At 43.4% G+C, this 25,928-nt stretch overlaps 2 protein-coding genes across 6 annotated transcripts in view; one reads left to right on the top strand and one right to left on the bottom strand.

Moving 5' to 3' along the window:
- The window catches only part of LOC133349549 (E3 ubiquitin-protein ligase MIB2-like), a 64,330-nt gene that overhangs the window by 3,755 nt on the left and 34,647 nt on the right, over positions 1 to 25,928 (bottom strand). For all 5 annotated transcript variants that reach the window (XM_061563106.1, XM_061563104.1, XM_061563107.1 and 2 more), the window contains 5 exons: positions 24,768 to 24,823; positions 21,154 to 21,280; positions 20,907 to 20,994; positions 19,329 to 19,465; positions 1,025 to 1,176 (listed from right to left, as the gene is read on the bottom strand). In XM_061563106.1, coding sequence (XP_061419090.1) covers positions 1,025 to 1,176; positions 19,329 to 19,465; positions 20,907 to 20,994; positions 21,154 to 21,280; positions 24,768 to 24,823 — 560 coding nt within the window. The remainder of the gene's footprint in view (positions 1 to 1,024; positions 1,177 to 19,328; positions 19,466 to 20,906; positions 20,995 to 21,153; positions 21,281 to 24,767; positions 24,824 to 25,928) is intronic.
- On the top strand, positions 4,711 to 15,711 carry LOC133349550 (glycine receptor subunit alpha-2-like). The gene is made up of 10 exons (XM_061563109.1): positions 4,711 to 4,789; positions 4,935 to 5,018; positions 6,924 to 7,027; positions 7,580 to 7,647; positions 8,659 to 8,882; positions 9,711 to 9,793; positions 11,716 to 11,853; positions 12,328 to 12,542; positions 13,357 to 13,509; positions 15,371 to 15,711. The coding sequence occupies exons 2-10, from the start codon at positions 4,957 to 4,959 to the stop codon at positions 15,515 to 15,517; spliced, it is 1,194 nt and encodes a 397-aa protein (XP_061419093.1). The 5' UTR covers positions 4,711 to 4,789; positions 4,935 to 4,956; the 3' UTR covers positions 15,518 to 15,711.

Genomic DNA, 25,928 nt, shown 5'->3' with positions numbered 1-25,928 from the left:
TTCATCTATGTGTCTTCGGCAGCTGTAGAGAGTATGCACGCTCCAGTTGGCCCTTGTTGTTCCTACCACTGATGGCCATACCTGAATCTCAGTTTAAAAACTGTGGGGTAAGGACTTGCCCTTCAGGGTCAATGTTTACTGGTCACATGTGATGTTGCCTGTGATGTGCTGCTCACATTCATTAGTCCCTCTTGTCTTGTTAACTACCGAACGCGACCCAATGACGATATCATATGTCACCCCCCCCCCCCCCCCTATGTAATACGAGCCAGATTTAATTTTAGAAGGGTGCTGATGTGTGCAAAGGACACTTCATGTTTTATCTGGCCAAGAACTCGGGCAGTTGCAGCGTGTGCCATCTGTTGTTTAGCGTTGTGTGTGAGCTCACTGTATTGGGCTTTCAGTGCATTAAACATCAACAACTGAGTGGCTGGTTGGCATGCATTTCCCAATTGAATGGGGAAATGGTTAACTATTTTTTGCAGTCTCAGGTTCACTAGTCTTTTGGAAAAATTCCTGGTATTCCCATGCAGCATTTGTAATTATTCCGGTTTTTGTGCAATTTTTTTCCCCTGGCCATTAGGACCATGTGATTTAAGAAGGTAATTACAAAATGGTATGCTTGACTCTTACTGTTATCTAAGGAAAATGGCTTGGGGAAACGAAATAGTTAATTTATTAAGTTATCTACAATCATATGGACGAAAGATCTTAAAATACATTCACCATGTTATTTATATGATACTCGTGGTGTGGATCAGAATTGTTTTATATAAAAATTGATGTCAACTTTTGTCACTCGTGGCTATAGCACACAGAGGTATTGACTAGTCAAAATACATTGTTATATTACTAGATAAATAATCGTTTGTAAGTAAATACACATCCATGCTTGTGCAGATCTTCCAGATTAAACAACTACAATAGTGTAAAGTATTTCTGGGTTATATCTGAGGACTAAACTGCATCTGAAACGCAGTGCAATCTGGAGTGTATGTGTGAGGACATGCGGAGTCCACGTTACCTTTGCCATACTTGTTGCCGTGGGTGCCACCCATGCGCCAGTCAAAGTTCTGGAGGCAGATGGGCTCCACCATGTCCTTGCTGGTGCCGTGGAAGAGCAGCATCTCCCTCACCGCTTCCCCACTGGAGCGTCGCTCCATGAACTGTCTCCGTCTACCAGAGGCCAGAATGGGGCACATGTCAGACATGGCAGATTTTGATCAATGGTAATTATACTTTTTGGGTTGTGGGTAGTAAAACAGTGTTTTCTCTGTTGAGAAACTGACCACAGTTCTATGACTATGGAATTTATACAACCAGTTTAAGGGCTTCAATGTAGATGAGCACCTCCCATTCCAATGTCTCCTTTTGTGAAGGAAGCAGTTGGTGGCTTTCATGGATGAGATTACTTTCGCAAGAGCCAGGGCGACACTGGGGGTGAATCTGCACAGAGTGCAAGGGTCACGGGCTGAGTTAGAGATGGGGAGGGAGATGGAGGTATGGATGTATGAGGCTGCAGTGGTCATACAGACTTGTGGGAAATTATGATTTGTTAATTATGGTAATGATGTACATTTTATATCGAGGCAAACGGAGTGGAAGTATTATACAAAGTGACAGAACATTTTAGAATCAATATAGGTGTTAGATACGAGAAGAAAAAAAAAGATGTATTCTTGAATCAAATTTTGACCAATAATCGTGGCAATTCGTGACATTTATGGAAGGGTGAACGATTACACACCTCTTAAAAGCCTCGTATTTATACTACTGTAATGGGTTAGATTGAGGCGCACACTCGACTTGGAGGCAACACTATTTATTAACACACTAGCTTTACTACCCGGCTTCGCCCGGGACTTGGATTCTTGTCTTGGATTAATACACGGCGTACGCGGAGGGTGGGGGGGCATGCGTGATGTCAGCAGGCACACTGCGTAACGCTGCCGCATGCGGGTGACGTCAGATGTGACGTCACAACTCACTTGCCGTGCAAAATATATCCATTATTGCGCTCCCCCCCCCCCCCAAATACAAAAGTATTTTTTTATACTTTTTGCATTGTGTACAGTCTGGAAGCTACCCACATGCCAAATTTCAAGTTTGTTGCATGTCGGGAAGTATGCTAAACATTTTAAACAGACACACATTCACAAATTTCCCTTTTACATATATATAGATAACACCAACGTGAACACTATACACTTTCCAAATCTCACTAACACTCGGGGAACACTACACAGCGTGACCGAGGGCAAGTGACGGCTGCCTGGTCACGAACGACGATCGGAGACTTGAGGACTTCTCATGGCATCTTCATCCCGGAGTAGAACAGCCCAGCTCTCCGTTCACATCCCGCTTATAACCGCTCCGGCGTGGCCGGCTCCACCCCAGGCCACGCCCCCCTTCTCGATCCTTCGGGAAGGTCCGGGCCCCCAACCACGTGACCGCTAAGCTTCCCCCTGGGGCCCCCGGCCCCCCCTTTATCCGGTCACGTGTCCTGTTGGGTTCACAGGAGTGCCACGGCCTGACACGACCCCTGTGACACCCGCCTACAGCCCCCATACCGAGCCGACACGGTAGTGACGTCATATGTCCCTACGATCGTACAGTCCCGACATAATAGTGACGTCATATGTCACTACACTACTATTAACCCAATAGCAGTTGCTTTCCTTCCAAACCGGCTTTTTTCAGCCAAGTTTGTTATGAGTGCGAGCTTCGTAATGAAGATGCCTATAAACATTATCCACAAATACAAGTCACCACAATTTATTTTATAACCATGCAATTAATACAAAAAAATACTGCATTGAATTCAGCACCTATGGAGTGTAATGAAACAGTCTGAATCAATCATGCGTGTGACATGGAAGGCATGAACGACGATACTCAATGAGTTGATTCATCATTACATCTTCCCGACCACACGCCCCCATGCAGCAGTGGCGAACTTCCACAGCGAGCAGTCTGTGGTGCTTTGAAGGCGTCATCTTACACGGCTACCCACGGTAGCACTGAATCTACGTGCCACCATTACACGGTCCACTGCCAGTGTGTGAGTTTCGCCATCTACTGGTGGCATTAACATTTTACAGCCATTCCTTTACCAAGACATAGGAATCCGGTGCGTTTCATGTGCATGCGAAATAATGTGCAATATCACATAACCATCACGAGAGCATGTGGGTTCCAAAAGCAATAAATAAAAACAATAGAAGTCTGGTTTGAGCTCCATAAATTATAGTTTATAGAGTGATGGAAATAGTCATATTGAAGTATATTGTCTTAAAACATTAGACAATACTGTATCTATAAAACGTCTGAGTGGCTACTCTGTAAAATGAGCTTGGAGAGGCATTAATTTGTTTGTGGTCTGATGCAGTTGTGGATGCGAATCCCAAATCTGAGAGGACATCGCGCAACACTACCCACAACTTCGACTATTCACGTGCAACAACGCAGCCGTCACAACTTCTCTCCTGCAACGTATTACGCGTCAACATCCTCGACATTAATATAGCTATTGCTGACACGAAATAATAATAAAGTGATGAACAATTAACATTCTTATGGCAGCGGAAATTCCATACACAGGAAACAGGTTTTTACTTCCTACAGGGTGGTCCTGATTTTATCCACCCGAGAAAGAGAAAGAGCTGAGCCAACTCCTAATTTTGATCTTAACTTCAAAACTTCCAATTATGCATCAATGTCTCTACCAACTGTGACATCTCGCAAGATGAGAAACATTATCTTCTCTGCGATCATATAGCCTACGATACAAGCACTGTATGGTCCATGTATACTTGACATCTGTGTCCAATTCTTCCTATTACCTGCAATTATCCACATTCTGCACAGTGGAATGGTTTCTTATTATCCACATGTTTATCATAGATAAATAGTCGTGGAAATTCCACCCTATTACTAGTGGGATATATGCAATTCTTGAACATGGTGCTGAAAAAATAGCCTACGGGATTGATGTGTAATGCAAATATGCAGCCACCACTCAAGGGAAAATGTCCACCTCCACGCACCCAGGCAGTATAGACATTAAATCTTGACTAGTATAGTATGAACATTGTGGTAATTCACAGCAGATATCAATATCTACGGACATCTTTTTGCATATACTGTAGGTGGAGTTGTGTGGAAAATTCTGATTTCCCACAGGTTAATCCACACGTAATGTCCCGTGTGGCCCTTTTCTCAGCAAATTTTAGATCATAACTCTGATTATCTGTAATTATTCATCAGCAAGACGACCCTAATATCCGGAATGTTTTTCACAGATATTTAGAGTAAATATGCGGATAACATCTCAGATAACAGGGTCATCGGTGTTAATTCCCCAAATCGCTGGGGGTAAAAGGAATTCTTACTGTAGTTTGTAAAAGGATGAGTCAGTGTTGGGGAGTTGTCAATTGCTGCTATAGCAAATGCAGTCTTGAACTCAAGGCTGGTAGCCACAAGGCCAAGCCAACGCCAAGGCTGGGAGCCTTTACGCAGAGGCGAGTGTCGAGGCCAACGAAAGCCGGATCCTCTAGGTTGAGGCGAGTGTCGAGGCTGGTGCCTTTAAGCCAAATCATGTGATCGAGGTAACACCCCCGAGGCAAAGGTCAAAGAGTGGCTCCATAGCAAAAAATAAACAATGAGGCGGCCATGTGTTGGGTTACTGGCATTGCTGCACCCGTCCATAAATTCCTCAGCACCGAGTATAAATACACGGCCCAAATACAACTGCAAGCAGAGAGCTGACATTGTCACATGCTTCATAAAGGTTTGTCGGATGAGTACAACCGTGGGACTGAAACGGCTTCGAATGCTATTGTAATAAAAACACACATAATGGAAAAGCAAGTGTAACAATATGTCTCGTAAATAAGTTTGCAGCAGAAGTTTGAATCATTTTGTTTTCCCTGCAGGAAACAAAATACCTCGCCAACCATGGCCCGATGGATTATAAACTCTCTGGCCGTCCTGTGCTTTTTGAGCAGTCACACAACAAGGTAAGGTTGGTAAAACACAGAACAAAACAAGGGCTTGCTTCTTTCACAAACAGAACCTGCATGTCAGCATGATCGTCAACATTATCAACGTCACGTCATCGCACGCTCTAGAATTGTCAGTGGAGTGTTACCGTGAATCTCTGAGTAACCGTTATCTTAGTATGATGCATTTCTATGCCACCCATGGGAGGCCTCGCTGACTGATTTGAGTGAACAAAGGGAATTCCCCGGGAAAGTTCCGGTTCTCAAATAAAGTTGTTAATGATGCAAGAAACATAAATATTGATCACAGCTTGATATACTCGCGTTGCCAAAAAGTCGGTTTCCCCCAATGTCTGGTATAAAATTGCAAAATCACCACTGCAATCTGTACATTTGGCCAGTCTATATCGCAGATTGACTCCAGGTAGTTTTTCTGCCAATAAATGAAACAGGCACTTCATACAAGCCTTCAGCTTACTGTTTGTATAAAGATAGCATTTAAGTATCATCATTGCCTTGTGACTGATCATAACCAAAGCATGAGTGTACTTAAATGCAGTGTTGTTCAAGCATAATGGACACCCCCGGCATATAATACAGAGATAGAATGAAAGCAACACACAAATGCAACCGCCAATGCAACCAATTAATCACGTGCGAGACGGGGCGCACACGGCCCCACCCCTCGTTGGGGACTAGGCATAAAAGGGGAGCTCCCTGGACAATCAGAGCCAGTTGTAGCTCAAGACCCAAGACCAGCCATCTGACGACCCTGGGATGCTGTGAGAGCGAGTGGTGGGACTCTGGAACTCCCGGCTCTACGTCCTTGTGAGGGCGAGTTCCAGAGCGTAGCCAGAGTAGTGTATCTAGGCTGTGTACCTAGGCTGTGTACCTAGGCTGTAACAGAGTAGTTGGACTGTTGGACTGTTAGAGTAGTTGGACTGTTGGAGTGTTGGACTGTTGGAGTGCTGTTGGATTGTAATAAAGAAGTTACCTCTACAAGTTTCTCTGGAACCCGTTACAGATCCATGGGTGTGGACATCAATAACACTGGTCAAAAACAAAAAATTCTGGCCTGGACTTTTGCAGCTGTTTTAGACTAATTTCAGGGTGCTGATTCCAAATCTGATCTCAGATTTGCTATATCACATCTCATTTTTATGCTATCGGCATACCCTATTTTCATTGATTTTACCCGAAATTAACTCTGTCACTTAGGATTGCAAGTTGTTGCGAGTCAGTGACTGCTTTAGTGTTAAAATATGGTGCTGTATTTCTAGGATAGTGTGTTTACAATATCATTTTATGTAGATATCCACATTTATTTAATATTTTTCTTCTGCAGTTTTTATTGAAAATGCAATATTTGATATCTCAAAAACCGGATGTGATAGACAGAAAACTGATCAGCACCCCAAAATTACCTTAAAACCGTTGGAATACCTTATGCCAGAAAAAGTGTGTTGACCAGTGTAATTGAAGCATGAATACATGCCACTGGCCTATCGACTACAACATAAGGATGCCACGGTAGCGAGATGTGAACTACCTCGCCTGGTATACAGGAGGTAGTGGGTTCAAACCTGATCCCAACCATGATGCCTGCTGTATATTTGAAGTTTGCATGTCTCTCTTCCCGTGGTCGCGTACATTTATTTCCGGGTCCTCCAGTTTTTCCCTTCACATTTGAGAACATGTGTTTAGAGCATTTGGCTGCTATAAATATCCACGTAACAAAGCTAATTCGTTGAGCTATCATGTGTGACCAGGTTGCTTCTGGCCCACACATTAGCTGGTAAAACTAAAAATGGCTTAATAGTTTAAAATAAAATAAAAGTGTGTAGTTTAAAGTATTTCATCCTAATGAGGTGTGCCTTTGTTACTCTAACAAAATGTATTGAAGTAATATATTAATCATTGCAGAGCTGACTCGACCACAGGTCCAAATCTCTCACCCTCTGAGGTCCTGGACAAGCTCCTGGGTCCATCATCTGGCTACAATCACAGAGTTCGGCCTAATTTTGGAGGTAGCTTTGTTGTTTTTCTTTGTGACAATACTATGAGGTGGTAAATATACACCAAGGTAAGTGTATATTACAGTATAGAGACACATCATCACAACTGTTTGGTGGGATGCAGGGAAATGTGCTTGTGGAAAGAGAATCGCAGTGACGGTGTAATCTGGATTAAGAAACGATGTTGTCCCTCTAGATCAAAGGTTTTTAACCTTTACTGCAGCCTTGCACTCCGTTGGTTTTCAATGGTTAAAACAGGTACAATGTAAATAAACACGTAGAGGTTTGATGAAACAAAATAGTTGTACTTACGTGTCCGTACTTCATTTGTCATTTGATAATTTACCTTCTAAAAAACATCTGGCCATGTCTCGCAACCCCAGAAAGGGCATCTCGCACCCTCAGGTTAAGCGTGTACCCCGGGTTTTTATTAAGAACCACTGCTCCAGATGGAAACGTCAACATTGGGGCGTTCTGTGTTTGATGCGTTTAACACGTCTGCGAGGTGAACTCACGCAGGCATTACGAGTCCGTGACATCCCTTATCTGCGTGCTGACTTGCAGGGCCCGCAGTCAACGTCTCCTGTGAAGTCTTCATCAGGAGTTTTGGGTCCATTCAAGAGGCCACCTCGGTAAGTTCCACTAACGCGTTAACCCAAAGGAAAACATCACAGGCCACCCCCGCAACTATGACCGAATTGGTTCCTGGACAACGGTCGCAAGTCGAGCAGTCGTAAGTCGGGGGTCACCTGTACCTTCATCAATAGTCAAATAGAGTACTGTTCCAATTAATTGATTGTTTCTCACTGCAAGCCTGCAGCCAAAACTCAAGCACAATATTGAGTCTTAAGTTAACATTGAAGACAATTTTTTTAATCGAAAGTTAATGCTTGTATTTCACAGTATCATTGTGGAAATGAAGTCTTTAAGTTGCATATTATAAAATAACACGTTGTTAAATCTTGACTTAAAGCTTTCGTGACTGCAGGAATTCATATTCTTTGGGTCTTTCGGTATAGTCACGTAGATAGAAGAAAAAATAAAATAATAATAATAAAAATGAAAATTAAGTGAATAAAACATAATAAAAATATCACGACGTTTCGATCGCAACACAAGCAATCGTCATCAGGAGAAAGAAAAAAAAGATTGCTTGTGTTGCGATTGAAACGTCGTGATATTTTTGTTATGTTTTATTCACTTAATTTTCATTTTTATTATTATTATTTTATTTTTTCTTATATCTACGTGACTATACCGAAAGACCCAAAGAATATAACACGTTGTTCTAAAGTACATTCAAAGAGAATACTGTAGCGATGATACCCCTGAGGAGGTTTATTGAATGGTCCCAAAACTGAAATATTTGGCCAACACAGATTACATTGCAGAGTTACATTATTAGCAATGGGAGGAGGAAACCGGAGACCTGGAGAAAACCCATTGCAAAATAGGGGGAGGAGAACGCACAATCTGTGCACAAAAAAGGCACCCGAGTTGAGAATTGAACCCAAGATATTCACGCTGTGAGCCATGATTGTTGAGAACACTAAACGAGCATTTATTACATTCGTGGTGACAGTCATGATAAGGTTGAGGATGGTCAGCAATGATTAACGCTGACCATGAAATGTCTCCACCAGGACTATCGCGTGACAGTCTACCTGCGACAGAGGTGGACTGACCCACGGCTGGCTTACAGCCACTACCCTGTACCCTTACTGCATCTCGACCAGTCCAACATCAAGCACATCTGGAAGCCTGACCTCTTCTTTGACAACGAGAAGAGTGCGCACTTTCACGAAATCACGACTGACAACAAGATGCTGAGGATCGCCAACAATGGCGTCGTTGACTATGCCATGAGGTCTGCAAGCACAACATTCCCACCGACACCTCTATCTGGGGCTAGCTGGAATCGTATGCAGTGGTAGAACGAGGGAACAACAGAGTATGACAATTATGATGGTGAAGTGGCACGGCAAAAGGACACAGGCACATTGCCATAATGTGGTCTTTGTAATGAACACCGGAGTAAAGAGCTGTATAAGTAACACAGCAATCACTCATCGTCATCATTAGCCGTGATCAAACCACTGGTGGATGAAGGCCACCCAAGCTGCCACCACCTCTCACAATCTTGCGATTCCATGAGGTCTGCAATATTGTGGGAGGTGGCAGCACCTGCACATGAACTGATCCCATCGCCCCTTCTCCTAGGTAGGTGATCTCTTGGAGGTGATCCTTTCCTATGGCTGCCAATCCGTAATCATTTTTTAACCAATGTCTATTGTCCCTTCTAGCCCTATATAGTTATTTTACAGAAGCGACCTGGCCACAAATGATAGCCAGTGGTTTATCACGTGGAAATTTATAGCAGCCAAATATCCAGATAAATATCCACGTGACCACGAGGAGGGAGACATGCAACTCCAAATATACAGCAGTCATCAAGGTCAGTATCAATTCCACAAACTCCTGTATACCAGGCGAGGTAGTTAACATCTCGCCACCATGGTGCCCCTTCTGTTCCTGCTTTTTTCTCGATATAATTCCAAGGGTGCATAGCATTCACTGTTGAGGTCAAAATAGGTGTCTGCAAAATTGCGAAAAACCCCATAATTACTAGGGAATCATTGCACACTCACCGCTGTAGACATGTCCTCCTTACTTGATGTGTGCTGTCTCAATACAGGCTCACGCTGACCCTCTCCTGTCCAATGGACCTGCATAACTTCCCCATGGACACACAGATGTGCTCCATGTACCTGGAAAGCTGTACGTAACATTCCATGTAAAATATCTAAATTAACTTTACATCACATGTTATATGAAAATTTTCTTTGGAATCATCACTATCAGCCATGTTCTGTCCGCTGCTGGATAAAGGCTTCCCCCACGTCATCCCCATGCCTCACGGGTCCTGTAATGCAGGAGCTGATCTCGATGCTCTATCTCTGCAGTGGTCATCCTTTGGGGTCTGTTTCCTCCTTTGTCTGCCATTCTGTCACCAGGCTCATCCATCGGCCATCAATCTTTCTTGCGACGTGCCCTGTTCAAGCCAAATTATTTTCATTAATGGTCTATAAGATCTTGATTTGAAGCTTTCGTGACTGCAGGAATCCATACTCTTCGGTAAAGTCACGTAGGGAAAAAAATAATAGATCACGATGTTTCGATCACAACACAAGCAATCGTCATCAGGTGGGACAACCACAGCAAGAAAAAAAAATGCTGAAGTAGGCGAGAGATCTGCCATGGCACGAAGTTATATAGGCCTCGGGAGTAGGGGGGGAGAAAGAAGTGGGGGGGGGGGGGCAGAAAGTGGACCCCGAATTTGTTCTGTGATCCACCTTACTATTTATGTCTCTCAGCATGTATCTCTCCATGCTTATTTGAATATTTTTCAGATTTGATTCCATGTTCTTTGTCAAAGTCCATGTTTCTGATACATACGTCGTGGCAGCTTATATGCACTGATTGAAAAATGTCTTCTTTAGGTACATTGGTATGCTGCTTTTTTAAAGTTTAATTTTGCAAAAGTACCCCATCCTACTTTCAGAGGAGGGAAGCAGCAAAAAGGAAGTTCGTAAATGATAAATCGCAAACAGCAGACTTCTTAGAGAGCAATAAAGAACCATAACATACGTAGGTATGTATGTTTATCTTCTTTCGCACTGTAAGTAGCCAACAGCGCTAATCGGAGGTGCGGACAGCACTAATTGGAGGTGCGGAATGCACTGTCTGCTTCAAATAAACAATCTATTGACTAAGATAACCAAAGATTCTTCAAAAGCCGGCCAACAATGAGAAGAAGCTTGTTTTATAAAACATGCTGATACCATTGACCACATCTATACTACCAATTACATTCCAGAAAAGACAAATGAAAATCAAATCCCATCATTGATAGCTTTTTGGGATTATTTGCAGTCCTCAATGGAGCTCTGGGCTACGTTCATGCATCCAAGTCACAAGTGACAAAATACGTGACAAGACACACAGGAATCCTAGCTGCTCCTCCACGCATTATCTGGTGAGGGAAGAAGATGATGAGCCAATGTATTGTGCCAAGACAGAGAGGCAACAGTTCAGGCACCCGTGCAGTGTCATTGTAGCCACTGCAAGATATAAATTAACCAGGTAAGGCCCACTGAGCGACACAGTTCTTTTTTAGAAACGACCTGATCACAAATTATGGCTCAACGAAGTGGCTTATTAAGTGAAAATGTATCGCAGCCAAATACTCGAATTTTGCGTGTTGATTTTAAATGTGGAGGGAAAAACCAGAAGGCGTGGAGAAAAATCCACACGACCACGGGGAGAACATGCAAACTCCAAATATACAGCAGGCGTCAGGGTCGGGATCGAACCCACAACCTCCTGTTTTCCAGGTGAGGTAGTTAACATGTCACCACAGGCCCGACATGGGGGAGTGCGCGACTGCAGCGTAAGAGCGTTCGCAGTCGAGTTTTATCATCTCCCATACAAATTATCCGCCAAATCTTCAACAAGAGATGCAAACCCCACATTTCCTACGAACAAACAGGTTTCACGGATAAAAGGATGAAACGTATGAGGGCGCTGTGCTGTATTTCTCAACACACATACGTGCTGAATATAGTTCGTGTGGTAAATTTTGGTCACCAATATAACTTTGCGTGCCGTTTGTGAACTTCTCAATTTTCACGACGCCGCAGTCGGCTACACTACAGCGGACATCGTCTTCCACTGGAACGGACCTACGCCCGTGTCTCTTTTTCAAGGACTCACGCTTCCACAATTTGTGCTCAGCAACAAAATAAGCACTGGCTCCTGCACAACGACTTACAGCACCGGTACGGTCACCAACCAGAGTGGAACGCTTGGACACCCACCACCACCCCCCACCACCACCTCTCATTCTGGTTTGGGGAGGCAGAGGGAAAACTGTCGAGTGACTGATAATTCCTTGATCCTTAGGAACTAAAGTGTTTCTAAATATAAAGCCTTATGAGACACGTGATTCTGTACGTGTTCATCGAGTAATTACGTTACTAAGTTCAATTTAATTCCCAATTATAAGACGTTGTAACCATTTCTACACAATGCTTCTCCATGCATGTCTCTGCATTAAAAAAAATGCTTTTCAAGTGTTGCTTTGTATGCCATGCTCGCTTGATCCGAGTTTTCCCTTAAAACAGGCCCTTTCAGGCTTGATAGGCTTTTAGCTACAGTAAAAGGATATGTTACCAGAAGAGGGACATCATTTCATTTCCTTTTAAGTCTAACATAGGGTTAGCATAACAGTGGCACTTCTATTTTTTCCACAGGTTCATTTTCATGCATTTTCGCAAAGTTTACTCTGCACCGTGAGATGGGCTTCTACCTGATCCAACTCTACGTACCCAGCATTCTCATCGTCATCCTCTCCTGGGTCTCATTCTGGATAAACATGGAGGCAGCCCCAGCCCGTGTGGCGCTGGGGATCACCACGGTCCTCACCTTGACCACACAGAGCACGGGAGCAAGAGCATCACTGCCTAAGGTCACCGGAAAAATCCTCACTGTGGCACAAACCTCACCACACCCCACAACAGCGACGGTCCCACGGATATAAATCTGACCATTACGTGAACTCCAGTGGCATTCGGCAGGCCATCAAACAAGCATGGTCACATCGCGCAGCTTTCAAATGTGCTTCTGCGGCCGTTTGGAACGCTCTTCCTTCCGATATTAGGAAGCCAACTAGAGCGATGCACTTTTAAATAATTTAGATTGAAAACAAATTTCTTAATGACTGATCTGTGTTCAGATTGTTGTCCTTTCCCCGCACTTCCGATTCGCATAGTTGGCTACATATGGTACGAAAGAAGTTCAACGGACATACATACATCATCAGGACAATTCTATAGAGTAATGGTGTATCCATGTTTTATCTCTTAACGATAAGACCCCTGTTTAGCATTTTAACATGAGCACTTATTATGATTTTGTGCCACTGCTGCTTGTCTCCTACATCACCGCATCGCGCAGCTTTCAGATGCGCTTTTGTGACCGTCTGGAATGCTATTCTGATATTAAGAAGCCACTGGAGCGATGCACTTTTAAATAATCTAGTTTGAACACTCATTTCTTTAGAACTGCTTTTTGTGTTTAGTTTGTTGTCCTTCCCCCGCACCTCGGATTATCACGGTTGGCTACGTACAGTGTGAAAGAAGTTCAACATACATGCACAACCGGTACAATTTTATAGCGTAATGGAAAGGTGTCTCCATGTTTTATCTCTTAACGATAAGACCCGGTTTAGCATTTTAACATGTGCACTCATTCTGAGTTTTGTACCACTGCTGCTGCTGCAGGTCTCCTACATCAAAGCGGTGGACATTTGGATGGCAACGTGCCTGCTCTTCGTGTTCGCCGCGCTGCTGGAGTACGCCGCAGTGAATGTAACATCCAGGCAGAGCCAGGGTTTCATGAAGAAGGGCAGAAGGAGCCAGAAGCCCATCGACCAGGTGAGTTCTCACACTCAGCTACACATGCTCTGCTTTTCTTCACATACTCTAGCCAGTGTGCAGTTACAGTATTCGACAAAACCCACCCCGCCTTTCTATCCACAGTATGATTTAACACAAGGAATTTGGGTACAATCCTATTTAAGTAAAATAATACTTGGCAATATAGATTTTAAATGAGCATCTAAATGTAGCAAGAATGCTAATTAAAGTTTGATTGCATTGGCAACTAAGATAAAAAAAGTTCAAATGCCGTAAACCATCGGCTCTGTACCTGCCGAAGGACAGCCATAGCTCTTCACTCTTCACTCTGCACTCGCTTGATGCCGCTTAGTCACAGCATTCTATATTTCCATCGTCTTCAGAAACATGCGACTCACTTTCCTGAATTCTCTGGACCCTTTGTATCGCATCACAGAGCCATATGGCCCACCAGCCTCCAGGTGGCATGCAGTGAACGTATACAGTGTAAAAGAGACACATAGGCGGTTGACAAAATCTCATATAGTGTTAAAAACACAAAGGTGCATGTGTAATTTTTTTCAAGTAAATTTTTAGGTCCTATGTAAAATCTGTTTTTTTTACACAGCTTGTGCGTAAAAAAATGTCAAACATTCTTTAAACAGTGTGATTAGTTCCTGTGAACAAAATTTTAACTTAACCAATAACAGGGAACCTGTTTCACGTGAGGAGTGTTGCTGCTGAAGTAACGCTGCCTTGGATCGAAATAAGACAATTATATTCACGACAGCATTCTGAAATTCATTAATTGTAATACCGTCAACACGCGCACACACGTGTTGACACACCAACAACAACAGCCGTCATTCACAGCGAAGTGATGGTGACATCACCATGGTGCTTGTGCCATGCGTATGTGCTGACATTCATACATGTGCTAACATGCATACACACGCTGACACACACTGACACGTACACTGGCACACACTGACACCACAGCAATCACCGCCATTCGCCAAGACGTGACGGTGATTGTGTGCTGACGTCATGGTCCAAATTTGTCAAGTAAAAAATACCCTCATTAAACATGCTCCAGGCCACTCTTGAAAATGAGACTATCCTCATGGTCTCTGGAGTTCTAACCTGGGTGAGACAAAATGACCTTGCAACTGGATAAACACAAACACACATACAGACTATTGGGGCAAGCGGTGATTTTTAGACACATTTCTAACAGTGAAACAAATAAAAGGTTTGAATATTACAAAATATAGCAAATGATCACAAAGTGTTAAAATCTCTTCCATAATATGTATAACTAATGTGTAACATGTTGTATCAACAACATTGTATTTTTAAGCATCTCAACTTTTTCAAAAGTGAAATTTCTTGGCCCTTTTTGAGGTTCTAGAAATTTCTTGGAGCTGAAAATTATAAAGACTTTTTGCCCTCAGTCAATGCACTGCTGGATGAAGGCCACCCCATGCCATGTTGATGTTGGGGGTTGTTTGACCATACCTGACAACGCTGGCCAGTGCGTGTTGGTGAAGGTGGTGGTCCAGGAAAGGTTCAGATATCACTCGCTGCTGATGTTCGCTCTGACTAGACTAGGACTGAGTTCGCTAGGTTCACAGTGCAGGGCACTAACCACTGCGGCACCAATCCCTTCAACTAAAATATATAACAAATGTATCTTACCATCACAATTTTTACACTGAATGGTCTTCTTCCTGTTAGTGACAGTAAAAAGCCTGTTATTATTGTATGTAATATGTTAGATATGGTTTAAGGGGTGACATTAATAAAGCAAAATATTCGTGTATTTATTTCTGCAAAGCCAGTGTGTGTTGCCAATGTAGCTTTGCATTTTTTCTGCAGCAAGTCTCCATTATCATTGCAGGAAACCGAAGAAAAGATGCGGAAAAAGTTTGTTGCCTATGCTCAAACCATCGACAATATCTCACGACTGTTTTTCCCAATTTCATTCCTCATCTTTAACGTCGTTTATTGGGTCACCTTCAAAGTGATGCTCAAACGGGAAGTTTAAGGATCACGTCCACTCATTTAGAAATTTGCATGTGGGGCCCATCCAGTGGAAACTATTACACACTATCCCTCTACATGCCATGCTAAACTGTGAGACCGAGTCATTCTAAAGTCCATGACTCACATTCTGCAAAGTTACATCCTCTGGTCCAGCATTTGCAGCAGTTAATAAAAAAAAGGTTTCAAAAGTCAAAATGTTTCGTCATGTGCTTTTGAGTGAAGAGCAGTGCTCACCGCGAGGTTTAGACAAAATAATCGGCAGACATCTCACATCGACGCAGTGTGCCAAGGGCTATGGGGAAGTACCAACACAATTCCATTAATCCACAAAAAAATAAATGGATTAATGGAATCGTGCGGCACAAGATTATCGGTTAAATTAATCTGCAAGAAATTTGCAGCTTATTAGGTTATACTTATTTCTAAGATCCAAATGGAGAACATCTGCCATATTGGTCTATATAAAAGGATTCTGCATTGTTTTAACTTAATATCCGAGTCTAAAATTTCTGCTTAACAAATCACGCTGTAATGATGCAGAACAATATACATTTCATAAATAATTTAAATCTTAGCTTCCTGTGGCTCCGCTCTGCAGCTTCACGTTAACCCTGTCCACTACTATGGAGCGTGGTTTGTGTCTCTGCTAAGAGTTTTCAATCTGCTGCAGTGCACAGCAGATTACAGGAGCATTTGCGAGCTGCCAATACATCATAAAATACATTGGATCTCAGATGATCGGATTTCTGTTGCATATCGATACAATAACTTATGAGTTCCTTCTCATGAACTGGTTCTCACTTTGTTGTACTCATTTTACTCATGTCGGAGAGATGACAGAATGAGGTTTGAGGAATTGGGCGTAACATATTCACTATTTCTAAATTTGAAGCTTTCGTGACTGCAAGGATTCATACTCTTAGGTTTTTCGGTAAAGTCACGTAGGTAAAAAATAAAAATAATGAAATAAATAATAATAGAAATAAAATAATAAATCACGACGTTTCGGAGGCAACACAAGTCTCCGTCATCACGTGGGACCGTCACAGCTAAATTTACTGTATCAAGTCGTGATTTATTATTTTATTTATATTATTATTTCTTTTATTATTTACTATTTATTTTTTACCTACGTGACTTTACCGAAAAAACCTAAGAGTACATATTCACTATGTTGAGCTCACCACTCCAGGAATGAGCTACTCCAGATTCTATAATCTTCACTTCCCCAACCCACACAAGGCGCAAGTCAGAGAAAGACATATATTCTAAGCAAAGAGAAGACATAAACATACCAACGGGTCATTCAAATAAAACAATATACATTTCTGCATCATACATGCGGCATGACGATGTGACAGAACATACAAGGCACGATGGGAGGACCAATCCCATGGTCACAATTGCTATAAATAACCCTCTGCATGTACCGTATTTCAATTATTTGTGAGTTTCTCATCATTTACACAAAGTTTTAGGATGCCGTCATTATCCCTCTTACACAGTGCCAGCCAAACTGTTCTGAGGTAGCGGTTGCCCACATAAAGCCCCGCGAGGTGCAAGGCAGCAGTAGGCATTGAAGGCTGTGCCGTACAGGGATGATCCTCAAAAAGGCTACAACTGGTGAACGGTTGTCCCATTGTCCTACTGCTGCTGGCGAGATGTTAACTACCTCGCCTGGTATACAGGAGGTCATGGGTTCGATTCTGACCCTGACACCTGCTGTTGTATATTTGGAGTTTACATGTTATCTTCCTGTGGTCCCTCTTTAGGAGGCTGGAGTAGGGGTCTGAGTGCGGGTAAAGGGCTTTCCCATGAATCTACACTGAGTCTGGGTCGCGTTGTGTGTCAAGTGTTCAATGTTGCCATATGGCCATAACTTGTTCTGCCTCCAAGGCAGAACAAGTTAACAAATTCCTGTAACGTGAGTTACCCTAAATAACGTTCAGCCCAGTCGGGCCCCACGTACAAGATAACTTTTGGAGGTGGCTTCTTGAGTGATCGGACTTGATCAAGGGTACATACAAAGTATGTGTGGGGTGCGAGGCGGGAGGCTATCACATGGTGATGTCACGAGACATTCAAGAGATTATGGCAGGAGCGATCTAACGGTTACAATGGCACCTTCTGCTGACATATAAATCACCTTTTGTACGTATTGTTACTCTGCTTTAGGACGTTTAACCTGAATGGGTAGAGATAACTTGTGTGACATTCCATGGAGGGTTGATGTAATTGAGGCAATTACATTATAAAAAATAAATGTTACGTTTATAAAACACTAGCGGTAAGTACCCGGCGTTGCCCGGGTGAAAAAGACAGACACACACATCGGCTCACACACACACATACATAGACTCACACACAAATTGACCTACACATATGGACTTACAAAGACACACATATCGACTAAGACACACATGGACTTATACACACACATGGACCCACTGTGGTGGTACCTGGTATCACCACAGCAGTGCATACTGACTGTGGTGGTGTGTGCTTTCACTACAGCAGTGCATACCTACTTTGGTGGTACCTGCTTTCACTATAGCAGTGCATACTCACTGTGGTGGCACTTGCTATCATAACAGCAGTGCATACTGACTGTGGTGGTACCTGCTATCACCACAGCAGTGCATGTCGACTGTGGTGGTACGTGCTTTCACTACAGCAGTGCATACTGACAGTGATGGTACCTGCTATGATAACAGGAGTGCATACTGTGGTGGTACCTGCTACGATTACAGCAGTGCACACTGAATATGGTGGAACCTGGTATGATTACATCAGTGCATACTGACTGTGGTGGTACCTGCTATGATTACAGCAGAGCATACTGACTGTGGTGGAACCTATCACAACAGTAGTACATGCTGACTCTATAGCAGTATATATCGACTGTATAGCACAAACCACGAACCTGGCAGAGTGGCGTGGTGAGGCCTAGTCCCGTGCAGAGCCCCCGGCCTTGCCTAGATTGCCCACGTGGTAGGCTGGGGGCTAGGCCGCTACCCCCCCCCCCCCCCCACAATCCCCCCGGCCGCACAGGAATAATACTATCTAAGCGCTATATTAATATATACGGACTCTATAGTAGTAACTGTACGCATCGGGGTGGGGGGGGGGGGGAGGACATCACACAGTGAAGAATGTACCTCAGCGTTGTGTTTTTTTGTAGCATTTTTAACGCGAAAGAAAAATTCCCCCTCACCCCCATCGAACGCGTGTGACTTGGCATAGGTCCGTCCCTCCCACCAAAAATGCGTGAGTTGGTATGGCCGAGCGTGAGCAATAAATAATTAAATAATAACTATCACTAAATCGCTCATTTAACTAATGTAAAGGTGACGGACGTGAACAAGGAATAGTGCTTGCCAACCGCGGGTCTTAACATAAACCCCACCGTTTGAGAGCCAAATCCTTCTTAAGCGCGTGAACAAACAGATAGAGACAAAAAATTACATTTATATATAAGAAGATAAAAGTCAAGCATTCATGCTCAAATGAGCTCTCATCTCTATTTGTGGCCCGAGCCATGAGTGGAAATTGTCTCATTAAATTATTATTATTGGCATACAATGTAGCGTACCTTAAAAGAGTGAACAGAAAATATGTATGTACGTATTTTGAACTTCTTCTGCACCATATGTAGCCAATTATGCTAATAAGAGGTGCGGGGGGAAGACAATAACCAAAACACTAAAATAATGTGTGCGCTTACTTGTTATGTTTCTCTAACAAACTAGTCAATAATGTTACATCTTAGTTGTTAGTTTCTAAAAGAGAAAAGGCTCACACTGGCTCTGTACCTGCTGAAGGACAGCCACAGCTCTTCATTCTGCACTCGCTTGATGCGCTTAATCACAGCGTTCTTTATTTCCATCGTCTTCAGGAACATGCGGCTCACTTTTCTGAATTCACTGGACCCGTTGTGTAGTTCCACAATCTGTGACAACGTTGGACACGTGTTACATCACAAGCGTACACTGACAGTTTTGCACTCAAGAATAACATTTGGTAATTACCCAAATATACAAAATATTGTTTTAAAATGTACTGCTGGGTAGTTGCATTCAGCATTACTTTAAATAAAAATCTATATGTATAGATATTTTTGTTCCAGAATCATATTCCATTCATTCTATAGGAAAAGATTGGCTCTGGAAGATAACTTCACGCTGGTTCGACCTGCCGACACGTGACCGGATGATATTGGAGGGGGGCCACCGGTGGACGGGGGCCGCTGGGCGGTCACGTGGTAGAGGAGCTCTCGGGAGCCTTCGGGAAAGGGCTCGAGAGATCTAGAAGGTGGGCGGGGCGAGGGGCGGAGCCAGCACCAGCCCGGGCCGATATAACGGGGCCCCGTAAGGGGCTCGGGGTTCTTCAGGTTGTTGGTGAAGAAGATCCACGTCGGGTTGAAGAAGCCTCTAGCCACGCAGTCTGGGACACAGCTTGTGGTCCGGACCGGGATAGCGGAACCGTGTCTAGTTCTGCCGTAGTGTGGTTAGATGGGCGTTCAACACCCAAGTGTAGGTTACGTTATGTTGTGTTGAGTTGTAATAACTAGTGTTGCTCCCAAGACAACGTCTGCGACTCCGTTGGACTCACTACACATATTCTTAATCTTTCGGTAAAGTTACGTAGAAGGGAAATTATATAATAATAAAAATTAAACAATTAAATTATCACGACGTTTCGTTTGCAACACAAGCAATCGTCATCAGGTGTGAAAACCACAGAAAGAAAATTTTGCTGGGAAAATTCTTCGGGTGAAAACCAAAGCAAGAAAATGTTCTTGCTGTGGTTTTCACACCTGATGAATGCTTGTGTTGCAATCGAAACATCGCGATAATTTTTTAATAATTATTATTTTATTATTTCCCTTCTGTGAACCAACAATATGAATCCCTGCAGTCACGAAAGCTTTAAATCGAAACTCACTACACATATTAAGACGACGGAAAAAAAGGTCTTAAAAATCATGAATATGATTTGATAATTTTTAAGAATGGTTGTAATGGTATAGTTGGATAGAAATTAAAGTAATTGACAGCTGTGTCTGTCATAGGAGGTTTTTTTTGTTTACCATACTTAACCACATTGGAGAGTGTGGGTTGGTGAAGTGAGGGACCCAGGACTGATTCAGATGTCACTCGCCACTGATGTTAGCCGTAGCCTCCGGTTGCCGGATTCATGGTGCTGTTTCCTTACTCCTGCAAAACTGACTGGTGTGTTCTTTACATGGGCACTGGGCTATGACCATCGGCTCAGTACACTTGAGAACCCGGTTAATCACACATGGCCATGTGGATTACACCCCAGGATTTGAACATTGCCAGCTCAGTACTGTGGATTGGTATTGGTAACCTCATTTAAAAAAGCTTTACCTTGAAGTAATCCGACATGTGGTCCCAGTGAGTGGGGAGCAAGTCTGATGTCGAGAGACCCTGCGACTTGCCTTTGCCTGCACCCAGCCTGTCCCACAACACATACACGCACAATGCAGAGAACATGGCCTTCACGATCAATGCAGGCCATATTTAGTACGTCAATGGTAAGGGCTGGCTGACTTTGTTTACAGGAGTCCAACTTCAGAGATGGAAGCATCGATGAATGTAGGTGCACTTTTCACACCGCTCGGAGTTCAAGTCCTCTTCTGATGAAGATGATGATGAAGAAGAAGAAGAATATCTCCTGTTTTTTCTGATGGTTGAGTGATCATCTTCATCTGTGCTGTCACTGTCCTCCTTGGCCTTGACATCTGTTGGAACATTGAGGTGGTGTCATTGTGCTGTCGAATTCATGCACTGCTAACTCGGATCATATAATACTGCCCCAATAACCCACTACATGCTGGGCCATGCCAACACACAAGCCACGACACAATCACACGCAGCAATTCTGAGTCCACCGCTCTGTTTGCTAAATCTGTTTCTTTCCAGCTTGTACGATACATTTTCTTGTTGTGGCGCATGTTCCCATCATTTACAGAAAGTGCTGGATTGAGTTTTCAAGTCTCTGCTCACTCAAAAAAAACCATTGCTAGTTTTCACGTGAAAAATGCAAAGCTACAGTGAGGGAAAAAAGTATTTGATCCCCTGTTGATTTTGTACGTTTGCCCACTGACAAAGAAATGATCAGTCTATAATTTTAATGGTAGGTTTATTTGAACAGTGAGATACAGAATACCACAAAAAAATCCAGAAAAACGCATGTCAAAAATGTTATAAATTGATTTGCATTTTAATGAGGGAAATAAGCATTTGACCCCCTCTCAATCAAAAAGATTTCTGGCTCCCAGGTGTCTTTTAAATAGGTAACGAGCTGAGATTAGGAGCACACTCTTAAAGGGAGTGCTCCTAATCTCAGCTTGTTACCTGTGTAGTGGTGATACGCGCTGGGATTAGGGATCGTATGCCAGCGCGTAATGATTGGCTGTGTATGTGGTGACGCGCGCTGACGGTGGAGGATCAGGGGTCAGCGCGGGGTCGTGGGTTACGGGGTGCTGATTGGCTGTGTGCCGGTGACGCGCTGAGAGGGAGTGATCAGGTGACAGCGCGGTGTGATTGGTGGAGTAGTGTTAACACGCGCTGGGGGAAAACGGATCGTAGAGAGAGTGCGTCGTGATTGGTTAACTAAGGAGCGATGCTCACGTAGACGTCCGCATCAGCTCCGTCTCCCGTGAGCAGGGGCTATAAAAGGGGATGCACACAGGCGTAAGGGTAGTATGTAACCAGCGAAGAATGAAGACGGGGATCGAAGAGATAGGGCCCTGCGGTACCTAGTCCCGCTGTCCTAACGGGACCGGGACTCTGTGTAACCCAGAGGCGAGTGTATTGTGTGTAGCCATAGGCATAGGGTCTACACGAGCCGAATGCATTGTGTGTAGCCAGAGGCATAGGGTCTACACGAGTCAAGTGTATTGTGTGTAGCCAGAGGCATAGGGTCTACACGAGTCAAGTGTATTGTGTGTAGCCAGAGGCATAGGGTCTACACGAGTCAAGTGTATTGTGTGTAGCCAGAGGTATAGAGTCTACACGAGTTAAGTGGAGTGTATAGTACAAAGAATAGAGACCACACGTTGTATTGTGACACGTCAAGATTTCATAAAAGTGTGTTACCCGTCAAGAAGTTCCTGCCGTCATTTCCAATACTTCACCTGTATAAAAGACACCTATTCACAGAAGCAATCAATCAATCAGATTCCAAACTCTCCACCATGGCCAAGACCAAAGAGCTCTCCAAGGATGTCAGGGACAAGATTGTAGACCTACACAAGGCTGGAATAAGCTACAAGACCATCGCCAAGCAGCTTGGTGAGAAGGTGACAACAGTTGGTGCGATTATTCGCAAATGGAAGAAACACAAAAGAACTGTCAATCTCCCTCGGCCTGGGGCTCCATGCAAGATCTCACCTCGTGGAGTTGCAATGATCATGAGAACGGTGAGGAATCAGCCCAGAACTACACAGGAGGATCTTGTCAATGATCTCAAGGCAGCTGGGACCATAGTCACCAAAAAAACAGTTGGTAACACACTACGCCGTGAAGGACTGAAATCCTGCAGCGCCGGCAAGGTCCCCCTGCTCAAGAAAGCACATATACATGCCCGTCTGAAGTTTGCCAATGAACATCTGAATGATTCAGAGGACAACTGGGTGAAAGTGTTGTGGTCAGATGAGACCAAAATGGAGCTCTTTGGCATCAACTCAACTCGCCGTGTTTGGAGGAGGAGGAATGCTGCCTATGACCCCAAGAACACCATCCCCACCGTCAAACAAGAAGGTGGAATCAATTATGCTTTGGGATGTTTTTTTGCTAAGGGGACAGGACAACTTCACCGCATCAAAGGGATGATGGACGGGGACCATGTACCGCCAAATCTTGGGTGAGAACCTCCTTCCCTCAGCCAGGGCATTGAAAATGGGTCGTGGATGAGTATTCTAGCATGACAATGACCCAAAACACACGGCCAAGGCAACAAAGGAGTGGCTCAAGAAGAAGCACATTAAGGTCCTGGAGTGGCCTAGCCAGTCTCCAGACCTTAATCCCATAGAAAATCTGTGGAGGGAGCTGAAGGTTCGAGTTGCCAAACGTCAGCCTCGAAACCTTAATGACTTGGAGAAGATCTGCAAAGAGGAGTGGGACAAAATCCCTCCTGAGATGTGTGCAAACCTGGTGGCCAACTACAAGAAACGTCTGACCTCTGTGATTGCCAACAAGGGTTTTGCCACCAAGTACTAAGTCATGTTTTGCAGAGGGTTCAAATACTTATTTCCCTCATTAAAATGCAAATCAATTCATAACATTTTTGACATGCGTTTTTCTGGATTTTGTTGTTGTTATTCTGTCTCTCACTGTTCAAATAAACCTACCATTAAAATTATAGACTGATCATTTCTGTGCCAGTGGGCAAACGTACAAAATCAGCAGGGGATCAAATACTTTTTTCCCTCACTGTACTTCAGCCGCTGTTCTGACACTTTTAATTATGGACTATTGCAAGGTTCCTGTAGTTTTCCATGAACAAAGGATTTCTATGTAATGAGGCCCAACGCAAAAAATCCCTGGGTTTATCTTCCACGAAGCTCGTGCTTCACCCTAAATTGCATCCGTACAAACCATGGCAGATGCAGATACCTGATGCACAAATGCAAAACTCTCCAGTAGTGTGCAACTGTGGTCATCCAGAACAGACCGTACAATGTATAATGACGCAATGCCTGATCCAAAAATACCAAGGAGACATTGCAACGATACACTCTACTGCTCCTTACGCGGTTATCTGGCTTGACCACCTGAATGTGAAATTGTAGTTGTTGCTCTGCATCTTCATCAGCAATACGAAAAAAAGAAGGCCCAACAGAGGCCCGTGGGTTCACTTGTGAGTGCGAGTGTCACTATCACTCACTGCTTTGCCCATTACCGGTCAGGCGGCTATAAGAACACGATATTCAGCAGGCTTCATCCTCCCACCAGCTCAACGGCACTCATAGTGCACGGGCTGTATGGCAGCAACCGTCTTGTGATGATGTGGCCCGAGTGCTTCACGAGCAAATTGGAAGTTTACAAAGTCGAATCTTAATTGGGCATCTACTCAGCTTATCCTTCCTGTGTGGTCAGGAAAACGAGTTCCACTCTGTAACAAAGGAACAGTGATTGCCTATACAGAGTATCGCTCCTGACATGAGAATGTGGAGTTTCTACCACTGGCTCAGGGACATCAATGGAGATGCTTCCCAACAATACCTCTTACAGGTTGGCTTTTGGCTTTGGGAATTTCTTCTTCCGCCTCTTCGTCCCCACTAAGGAGAAACAAAAACAGAAAAAAAAAGTTCCACAACAGATGTCTTACCGTTTTGTCGAGATTATAACGTGCACTTTTCCCCTGTATTTCAAGCAAATGTTGAAGGTGCAACTTAGAATTAAATAATTCGGAAGGTCTGCATTTGCATGATAATACTTGGATAACTTTATGAATACCGGGCCCAAAGTTTTTCGTGCGTCTCACTTTTTCAGAGCGCCTTATAATCTCGAGTATATGGTAATCGTCACATCCTTACAGTAACATGCCCCTTGAATGTGACACGTGTATGATTACTCTGTACTGAAGATACGTAGTGTATGTTGCGTTACAACTGCCAACAATCTGATCATTGCAAACGCAAGAGATGTCCTTGCACACTCATCGTACGCATAATGTAAAGTACGTTTTTGTGTACTGAATTCAATCACTAAGAAAAACACCACAAATACAAACGTTGAGGAATTTAACTCATTGAAAATATTCGAATAATTTGTTTGACATTTAAGATATATGTTTCTATGACTTTTATTGACAAAGATGTTTATACTTTGATGCATTGAGATATTCGTAATATTCTGTTTACTCTTTTCCTGCACTCACCCAACCGCTCACCCCCTCCCTCACAATTTCCACTCCCTTTTTGTCTATTCTCGGTCGGGGTGTCATTACAGGACTGTAGTATTTTACCCTCTGGTGAATCGGTTTATTTTTTTCAGATGCTATGGAGCCATGAGAACACAGAGAATGTATTACCAGATATCATTGGATAATTTACGTCCTGGGTTTTATGCTCTATTGTTGCTACTTTTATTCTTTCCAGGTTGTCCTTTCCTTACCGATGCACTCCAAGAGCAGAATTGGAGCAATTAAGGCCGAATTGACTCCACTTTGATCGTCTGGTCTGTGTATACTTCTACACTACGAGTGGTGCATAAATTGGATAGAATCTGTTTCCCTTGTTGTCCAAAGAGGGTTTGTTCCACTGCCTCAATGGCTAATTTTACTAATGATATTGCGGAAACTTCCTTTCAAATCATCATTTAAAACACTTTATCAAACAGGACTCTGTGACATTTTTTTTAGTAATTCTTCAAAACCAGTTT

Source organism: Lethenteron reissneri, chromosome 30 (assembly GCF_015708825.2).
Source record: "Lethenteron reissneri isolate LAM-NWPU_2019-01 chromosome 30, ASM1570882v1, whole genome shotgun sequence".
NCBI classification, from domain to species: domain Eukaryota; kingdom Metazoa; phylum Chordata; class Hyperoartia; order Petromyzontiformes; family Petromyzontidae; genus Lethenteron; species Lethenteron reissneri.
The sequence above is the reverse complement of the archived record's forward strand: the minus strand, read 5'-3'. Positions and strand labels throughout refer to the sequence as shown.